The following is a 10,536-nucleotide window of genomic DNA, read 5'->3' on the forward strand; positions in this document are numbered from 1 at the left end:
AAAATATTCTGAGTTAGGATTTAAATCTAGTGCATCAAGGAATAGAGAAGTGATGGGTATGTTTTTGGAGATAGATTCTTAAAGATTAATGGTAAAAAATAAAGTTATATTGGAAATAAGCCCAGTCCCTGGAAGCATTGAAATACTAAGAATAGGACAAAGACTTGGTTTGGAGAGTAATGAGGGTTCCAAACAGTTTCAGTCCACAAGAGCATATCTATAGTAGGAGAAGGATGGATATGGAAGACTAGTTAAAAATTTCTCTTATGATACATAAGTGAAGCTAAAAAATACAATGTTAGAGTTGTTTCAGAGGATGAATCAATAGGATGGTCATATTCATCAAAGGGATTATAGGAGAAGAATGTAACCACATTTTTGCCCCTTTCCCACAAATCCAAATCTCCCTTCACATTTTGGTTTGAATTCCACTTCCTCCACTAAGTGATTAATATGATTTTTTTCTCCACTATAATTTTCAAGTAAAGAAGATGAGAGAGAGAGAGAGAGGGAGAAAGAGAAAGAGAGAGAGAGAGAGGTCTCAAGTGTGTAAAAAAAGTCAACATGATCCTTAGCTGACTTTAGTGATGGTCATTTGATTTAACCCCAGAATCTCAACGAACGTTTATCATTAATTGATGCTCTTTGGTTTACTTGTGTTTTGGAAACCACGTCTCTCAGGTTAGGAGTCTCTGCTGAAATACCATGATGCTAATGCCAAGGTAATCCCTTTAGAATCAATGGAAAACTTTAACTTTGCCCTGAGGCTAACATAATTATTGTCACTGACCTATTGGTAGAAAGAATATCCTAGACTGACATAATTTATTCCCAAATGTTTTAAAGACCAAGATTTTTATTCTTAATTTCTCTAAAAACAAACAACATCAGGTGGCCAATTAGCTACTATAAAATGTTTGATAGTAAACTCAAAATACGAGGACTGATTTCTAATTTATTTATCTTATAGCATTAAAATGCAGAAACACACATTTCCCTAAAATACTTCAGCATTTTTAATTGGTTTTGTATTTTATCCACTTAAATCTTTTCTTGGCCTGTCTCTAAACTGAAGATACTATGGAAAGCCATATGAAACATAGTAGTACATCGGAGCGTTCTGTCCCATTCTGAGTTAAAAATTACCGTTGTCTTATCAGTAAATATGCAGGTAAGGCTGTACCTGACTCTGTAAAATAAATACGGGATGTAAAGTAAAATTGATTTCTAATTCAGTTGAATAATTTGTATTTTACATTGGGGGATGGAGAATGAATTTTTACTCATTATTCTGATACCTTTATCTTCCACATAAAATAGTGATTATTAAAAGTTAAACCAATATGACAAGTATTTTCAATTGATTTACCATTATGTGTTGCTAAAATAATAAGCTGTCTTTGCATACTTTTACTAAGTTTTTCCAAAATACTATAATTCTAAAAGGTATTTTTAAAGTGTTATGGATGTAAAATACAAAGGGCAAACTTATTTTATTCATTTTATTATAAACCTCTAGTGATAAGAGTCCAGAAGATTATACCATACTATGTAAGCATATAGAAAAATAGTATATTAAATTCAGTGTAAATAATGATAAGAAACAGAAAAAAAAACCTAACCAAAATATATTTGAAAAACAGCATATTTTGATTAACCATTGTATACTTTTCTTCAAAATTGTCTATTTAAAAAATGAGACCAAATATTTTTAGCAATTTCTGAAAGAAAAGAAAAATGATTTTGGCATTCTTAAAATCCCATGTTTCTTGTAATATATGGTTGCTAAACTATCATAAATTTATAAGAAACTTGGGTGATCACTGAATTCCAGTGAACATATGGTGGATTAGGAGTAAATGAGTTTATAAATGTAAATAATCATATATTAAATGCATAACCTCCATGGAATTCACCAAAAATGAAGACATTAGTTATTATATAAGAAGTTTGAGAGAATACAAGATAGGAATATGAACACTGTAATTAGAGACTTAGTTGCCAAATCTCATAACCACAGACATGCATGTACCATTCTTAAAACAGAGACAGAAAGTATTAGAATAAACAGATAATAATAATTTCTTGGGGAATGTGTTATATTAATATAAGATTTAGAATGTTGAAATGAACATAAAAATGGTATAAATAATAACTTATATTCTTATCCTGTATTAAAGATGAGTAGGTCTTTCTTTAAAATATTCCCTGATAAATCTAGCTGTGAAGAGATACTAAGCTAGAAAACTATTTAAAAAGCCTACAGTGATTCTGTGGAGTTTTTAATGTTAGACATTTAAAATGTCTAAAGAGCAATTTATTTTCAAACACCACATCAGTCCCATAGGAAAGTATTTTAAATTTATTTTTTTTCCTGGAGAAAAAGACATCATAAGGAAATGTCTTTTAATTTTGTAAATGCCAAATTATATACACTGACTAGGAATTTTCACATCAGCATTGGATAATTCATGCAGAAAAGCTATTCTGTCTTGGGAATAGAAGCAGGCATTTCTAGATAATTCTGTGTACACTATCTGTCATATTTTTCTTCTCACAGACTTGACCTACTGTGTGTGTGCTAGTTTTCAGAAGACAGCGTAAGAAGAGTGAAGAGAGTTTTTCCTTTTTGTGTACAGAAATATTAGAGGGGAGAATTAGACCCCTCTACTTCTGAATCTAATTTCTCTATGATTTCTATCTCAGCCAAGAACCAAGAATGGCTAAGGAAAATCACTCCTTGACAACTGAGTTTATCCTCATAGGATTTACAGATCATCCAGTGCTGAAGAGTCTTCTGTTTTTATTGTTCTTTGCCATCTATCTGATCACCATGATGGGTAATCTTGGCCTGGTGGCATTGATATTTATGGAGCGTCGTCTTCACACACCAATGTACATCTTTCTGGGCAACCTAGCTCTGATGGATTCCTGTTGTTCCTGTGCCATTACCCCCAAGATGTTAGAGAACTTCTTTTCTGAGGACAGAATGATTTCCCTCAATGAATGCATGGTACAATTTTATTTTCTCTGCCTTGCTGAAACTGCAGATTGCTTTCTCCTGGCGGCAATGGCTTATGATCGCTATGTGGCCATATGTAGCCCACTGCAGTACCACACCAGGATGTCAAAGAAACTCTGCATTCAGATGGCTATAGGGACCTTCATAGCTAGTAATCTGCATTCCATGATCCATGTAGGGCTTCTTTTAAGGTTAACTTTCTGCAGGTCTAATCAAATTGACCATTTTTTTTGTGATATCCTTCCACTCTATAGACTCTCCTGTACTGATCCTTACCTCAATGAATTAATGATATATATTTTTTCAATGCCAATTCAAGTCTTCACCATTGCCACTGTCTTAATTTCTTATATTTGCATCATTTTTACTGTTTTCAAGATGAAATCCAAAGAAGGGAGAGGTAAAGCATTTTCTACTTGTGCATCCCACTTTCTATCTGTCTTGATATTCTACATTTGTCTTCTCATGTATATTCGACCATTTGAAAAGGGGGATAAAGATGTACCTGTGGCAATTTTTTATACAATAGTAATTCCTTTATTAAACCCCTTTATTTATAGCCTCAGAAATAAGGAGGTGATAAATGTTCTGAAAAAAATTATGAGGAATCATATTCATAAATGAACATCCTCAATGGAAAACATTTTAATTTATTAAAATAGTTTTCTAGATATGGAACATAAAAAAGGAAAATAGGTTTTTATATAAAATAATAATCTCTAAATCATTAGATCGTTTTTCCTAAAAAGATTTATGACTGGAATTTCAAAATCATCTGTCAAATCTTAATCCAAATTCCACCATTACCAAGTAAAGCAGGAGGAAACTCAAGAAACTTTCATTATCAACCCTCATTACTCTCATGGAATTGTGTCAGACTATTGTTCCAAACCTCAATAAACAAACACAGCATCAAATTAAATGTTTAAATGTATAGAAGAGTCTGCCTTGATTAACTTTGTCTAATCAATGGAAGACATTATATCTAATCCTGTGTAAAGTATTTGAAACATTTAAAATTTCCTGGCAGGAGTCTGATCATTTTCATTCAGAAAAATGATCTGGCAGATACTCGTAGATTAGTTTGAGGGGAGAGAGACAAGAAGCAAATTAATTGCAGTAATCTGTTTTTAAAGTAATGAAATTTAATCTAGATAAGACCCACAAATGGGGAGAAACACACACACACGCAGTCATACATATACATTTTATAGAATAATTAACAATGAATTATAACAAGTTGGCTATAGTAGATTAAGATCTACTTTAGCCTAAAGTATGATTAAGGTCCTTTACCTTTTTACAAGCACCAATCAAGTTACGTATTATGGAATATAGAACAGCTACTTACATAGTAAACACTCAATAAGCATTTAAAAACATTAATAAGGTCATTGTTTATTTTTTATACTTTTAAGTAATAGTGAAATTAATTTTTTAAAATATATTTTTATTGATTTCAGAAAGGAAGGGAGAGGGAGAGAGAAATAGAAACATCAATGATGAGAGAGAATCATTGATCGGCTGCCTCCTGCACCGATCCGGGGGTTGAGCCTGTAACCCAGGCATGTGCCCTTGGCCGGGATAAAACTCGGGACCCTTCAGTCCACAGGCCGATGTTCTATCCACTGAGACAAACTAGTTAGGGCTGAAATTAATTTTTTCTGTGTTTATCGGCCATTTTTACTTCTATGAATTATCTGTTAATTTCCTAATTTATTTGTATAATTATTTATAGAGAAAAAAATATTAAAGTGTTGAAGCTATTTGTGGAAAATTATTTCTGTGTTTAATATTTGTTATTTAGAATTGATAAATATTTGATATAGTCATGATATGTTGATTTTTGTATTATATGATCTTTAAGGTTTTTGATTAGAATTTCTTAATCTGAGATCTACTATTAGTCAATATGTTATTTTTCTCTTTCCTCCTCCTGCTCCTTGCTTTTCTTTTTTATATTTTAATTTTTGCACTTTACTTCTGATTCTGCTGAAATTTATTAACATATGGCATGAATTGAAGATGTAACTTTATTTGGCTTGTTTCTCCAAATATTATCCACAGATTAAATAACTTAAATAAATATTCAAGCAGGACTTTTTTGAGAACCTGGCAAAATAATTCTAATTTTTTCTAGAAAGAATCAATAACCAATAAAACAAACAGACTTGATGTATATAGTTGAAAATATGACAAAGTCCAACAATTAAAGCAATTTGATTTTAAGTCAAAAATCAGTAGATAGATATATTAAAAATACCAGATTATCCACATTTTATTACACCCATATAAAATAAGAAGAGCATCACTAATCAACGAGGAAAGAAAATGTTGTAAGTGAGTGGGCCTAGATAAATTGGTTAGCTGTTTATCTCTTCTGTTTGAGTAAAATTTTATGTTTCCCATTCAGAGATATTTGATAAACGTAATTTTATTTTTATTTTTCCATAGCTTAAATTTTTATGCACAGCACTCTTACTCAATTGGGATTCATTTTAGAATGTTCTTAAGTGAGCCCCGCTGGCATGGCTCAGTGGTTGAGCATTGACCTATGAACCAGTGAGTCATGACTTGATTCCTGTCAGGGCATATGGCAGGGTTGCAGACTCGATCCCCAGTGTGGGGCGACAGGAGGCAGCCGATCAATGATTCTCTCTCTATCATTTGATGTTTCTATCTCTCCCTTTCCCTTCTTCTCTGAAATCAATAAAAGTATATTTTTAAAAAGAGAATGCTGTTAAGTGAGAATTAAAATTTATTTTTTTATGGCTCACCATTAGTTAAAAAAGATTTATTAACTCTTTCTTTACTCACTGATTTCTTATGACTTCTTTTTGTTCATAGTCATACACTCACAGGTCTTGCATATGCAGAGAGGTCTATTTCTAGTTGATTAGTTTGCTCAACAAAAATAAAAATAGACAGTCCCAATATCTACACTTACATTTTACTAGGGAAGAGAGACATTATAAGAAGTAATTAAACTAAGCAGATACGACTTTTATGATTGGAAAAGGGTCTTCTGCTCTCACCATAGTCTGAATGTTAAGATTCTGTAAGTATCAGATATAAAATTCTCTAGTCTATCCTTTTTATTCTCTCCTTTCATGTGACTCCACATATTTTTTATGGCTTTTAATGTCATCAATATGAAGATGACTCATCACGTGCATTTCCAGTTCTGACACGTTCTCTAGTCTCCCGACTCATGGATCCAGCTGCCAAGCAGGACATAGTTATTCGAATGTCTCATAGACATCTTAAGATTAACATGATCAAAAAGCAACTGTTGAATTCTCCCCAAAGGCTGGTTCTTCCTGTCTTCTCTGTCTTGATGGTGGCAGCCTCCAATCAGGTAGGCAAGGGAGAAATTCGGAGAAATTTTCCATCTCTCTTTGCTACCACATTAAAACTTTCACAACATCTGTCAACTCTGTCTCTAAAATATATCTGGAATGTGCCCGGATCTCTCCATTTACATTACCTTCACACAATTCCATGATGCCATGCCCCCTGCACCTGCATATTCCCAAATGATTCAGACTCGTCTCCCTTCTCTGTTGCGCCTTTTATTTTATTTTTACTTTAAAACTGTTAGTCAGAGACCAATTTTTAAAGTAATACTAACAGGTGCATCCTAAAGTGGCTCGTCTTCCGCTCCCCAGGACCTCTGCATTTTAGCTACAGCCACTATAATTGTTTTAGCTATTTCTCTAAAAATTTGCCTTTCTATTTCTTAGTTATGGTAAATTATATTTATTTATTTATTAATTCCTCCCTATTTCTCTTATCCTTGATGGTATATCACAATTTTCAATAATTAAAAAAATCAATTTTTATTAGGGACATGCAAATATTTTTCACCACTGAAACAGTGTATACCATGCTCATATTTTCTTTTCTGTATGATTCTTGTGGGACTTTTTAAAAGTTAGTAAAACTTTATCTTCCCATTTGTTCAATTACATCCATCATGTGTCTATCAAATATCTCAAACACTCAGCTGTATCAAATTATTATATTTTTTTAATCTTAGAGACTTTTTCCTGGTCCCCTATTCTCCTGTTCTGGTCTAGAGAGATTGTTCTCTGGGCCCAGTGCATTAGCTGTCCTGCTGAGACTTCCCTTAGCTCATTTCTTGTTTTTAAACTGTTTTCAAGGTCTATTTCCTCTTCGGGGTTCATGCTCATGTTTTGCTAAGAAATCCTAGTTGCCCTCTTGCCAGTCAAGTTTTGGAGTCTGGACATGTTGCAAAAAGATCTTTATTCTTTCTTCACACATGATTAATAATTTGGTTTCTATAGAATTCTAGATTTGAAATAATTTTCCTTCTAACATTGAAGGCATTTTCCCTTTATATTTTAGCAAGTTGTGCTACTTTTGAGAAATTGCATGTCCTTCTGTTGTCTCTCTGGAAACCTTTAGAAATTTCTTTATATCTGGATTTATAAAATCTCAGAATACTTATCTTTGGCAATTTTTTCATTCATTTTTCTACATAGTGATGGAAACTTTATTTCTTTTATCTTTGCCTTCTTGGCTCTGTTTTTTCTTTTCTTTTCTTTTCTTTCCTTTTCTTTTTCCATCCCTTCCCTTTTCCATTTGTTCTCTTCCCCTTTCCATCTCTACCCTTCCCTCTCCTTTCTTCCTGTCTACTTCACTTTCCTCTACTCCTTTTCTCTCCCTACCTCACTCCCCTGCCTTACTCTTTCCTTCCCTCTTCCTCTCTTTCTCTTTCACTGTATAGATTCAAAGCTTTATTTCCTCAATGAAGACAAAACCAAAAGTACAACAAAATAGATTCAATTCCCACAGAAAAAGCAGAATTAACAAATCTAAGTACTAGTTTTCAAAATAAATTCTTTTTCTAATATCCTATGGGAATTATTATATTTTAAGTATTATCATTATGAACCCATTGATTGTATTATGTTTTATCAGCCTAAATGCATTATAATTATTATTCCTTATCTCAAATTTGGTATGTAAAAACTCAAAAACTTCAAGATGGTTTCTGAGACCTTCTGATATGACTGCAGTAGTCTCTGATTTCTTGTTCTCTGGTATAACATGTCTAAGCTAAACTTGTACATTTCCTTCCTCAGAATGGGAATTAGATATTTTTCTGAATAGGCCCAATAAGCAATAATGTTCACTAGTTTCTGGTCCATACTTCCTCTGTTATTTTTTAAAAATAAAAAAACACAAACATACATGCATATCTACAACATTTTATTTCCCCTTCTTTCTCACTCAAATGATAGCACGCACACACACACAAACAGGCGCACATTTTGTGCCTTAATTTTTTTTCTTTTACTTTACAACATGATTTGGAAATCATTCCATATCATAGATACTGATATTTCTCCTTTTTTTATATGGTTACAAACTATTTCATTGTGAATTTATTCAACTGGTCTCTTATGAATTAGTTTTTAAATTATTTCCTATACTTTATCTGACACATCTTTAGTTATACATTTATTTGGAGCTTTTAAAAATCACTTTGTTTTAGTTTTATGTAAAATATAGAGCTGAGTTTCCTTTTGGCTCAAATCTGAAAATCTTTTCATTGTAATAGTTAAAATTATCCCGTTCACATTAATTTCCAGGACTTGTGTGTTTGGTCTAAATGCTCATATTATTTAACTGGTATTTACCAATGGTATTATGTTATCTTTATTGTTTACTTAAAGGCTTGTTTTATTTACTTTTTATATTCCTTTTTGTATTTCAGATGGTTTGAATTATTGTTACCTTTATACATTTATTGCATATCCAATAAGCTAATAATTTTGTTTGTTAGCTTTAAATAATATCATTTGATTATGAATAGTATTTATGTGGTAATCAATGAACTTATTCTGTTCTTCTACTGCTTATTTTGAAATTTATTAATTTTTTTACTTTTGGGGTGAGGGCTGGATGGAGGTGGGGGAAAGGGAGGAAAAATAGGGGGTATCTGTAATATTATCAACAATCCTATATAATAAAAGCTCAATATGCAAATCAACCAAACAGCAGAATGACTGGTCGCTATGATGCGCACTGACCACTAGGGGCTGCCCCCAGCCTGCAGGCTCCAGGCCATCCAAGGTGGGTGCCAGCGGGGGGCCCCCCTGATTGCCCCACTGGTTGTTCCCACAGATTGGCCCTGATTGCCAGCTAGGCCTGGGGACCCTATTCATGCACAAATTTTGTGCACCGGGCCTCTAGTAAATAAAATAAAATAAAATAAAGCAAAAAATATATCTTTTTTCTCCTTAAAGTTTTGCTCACTAGTGGATCTTGCTCACAGCAATTATTACTGTGGTGTACTAATAGCTATTTTCTATTTCCCTGATGCTTTCTACATGTATTAATTGAAAAGTAAAGCTTACTTAGATATAAAATCCTCAACTCACTTTTTTCCTTGAGCTTATTGAAAATATTGATCTTCAGTTATCTTGCTTTGTATGTTGTTGTTGAGATGCTATTCTGATTTCCTTTCTACATGAAGGTGCAGATATATATTTTTTAATTTGAAGTATAATACTTTTACTAGGATATATCTTGGATTTTCTTTTCTGCATTAAGTATCATAAGTATGTTTCAAAATGTATATTAGTCTTCTGTTATTCCCCAAATTTTCCTGGTTTATAATTTTAAATATTATTTGTATTCCATTATTTCTTTTCCTTTTCAGGGACTCCAATTTTATGTGTGATATATCACCCTTGCTAATCTTCCATACCATTATACTCTAATTCTTTTCACCCATTTATTTGTTTCATGTTCATTCTCTTAGTTATTTCCTCTCTTTAATGACCCGTATATAATAGAATCTTTTACCCTTTGAGAATCTTGCAATTTAATTTTAATTTCTGAAATGATTGTCTTTTACTCCATTGTTTAACACAATTAGATAATTTTCATTTTATATATTTCCTTTAGCCCATGTGTGTTTCATTTTTGATAAAAGGCATTTTTTCAGATCTGCAACTGATTGTTTAAAGAAAATGAATTTAGGTTGAGATGTTATGTTAGAATTGTTCCCTTTCTATGGTTGTCTTTCTTGGAAGAATTTTAATCAAATAAAATATTTCTATTTATATTTTCAGTTTTCTTCTTTTATTGGTTTTGTGTGAAGGTAGCCTATCATATTTCTGTTTTGGGGGGGGGAAATACCCAGTCTTTTCTGGATCAGCAATAATAGATAATCTATTTACAGAGGAGTGAGGGATATTATAGTTTACTAAGTTGTTAGTGAGAGTACTCTCCTCTACTTAACACATGGTTTATCTTTGAGGCATATGGTTAGATGTGTCTTCTGACCTTGCGATTTTTCTTTGTTTTTTTTTTTTGTTTGTTTTTTTTGTAGCAACTTGTTTGACGTCCCAAGAAACAGACTCTGAAATGGATATGTGCATGTAAAAAGCTTGTTGAGAAATATCCTTAGACTCTTTACTTATTGAGCGAGTAGAAGAAGTAAGATTGGGCAGACAAATTGAATGTAATCACTACAAAGA

The 10,536-nt window shown here is 32.3% G+C and overlaps 1 protein-coding gene across 1 annotated transcript; it reads left to right on the forward strand.

Moving 5' to 3' along the window:
• Nucleotides 1–2,719: 2,719 nt before the first annotated feature.
• On the forward strand, nucleotides 2,720–3,703 carry LOC132229305 (olfactory receptor Olfr180). The gene has a single exon (XM_059686019.1). The coding sequence runs from the start codon at nucleotides 2,720–2,722 to the stop codon at nucleotides 3,644–3,646; it is 927 nt and encodes a 308-aa protein (XP_059542002.1). The 3' UTR covers nucleotides 3,647–3,703.
• The last annotated feature ends 6,833 nt before the right edge of the window (nucleotides 3,704–10,536 follow it).

This window comes from Myotis daubentonii, chromosome 3 (genome assembly GCF_963259705.1).
Source record: "Myotis daubentonii chromosome 3, mMyoDau2.1, whole genome shotgun sequence".
In the NCBI taxonomy this organism is placed as follows: domain Eukaryota; kingdom Metazoa; phylum Chordata; class Mammalia; order Chiroptera; family Vespertilionidae; genus Myotis; species Myotis daubentonii.

Excerpts from the sequence above, each read along its gene's own strand:
- LOC132229305 (XM_059686019.1), top strand. The coding sequence starts at position 2,720 with ATGGCTAAGGAAAATCACTCCTTGACAACTGAGTTTATCCTCATAGGA.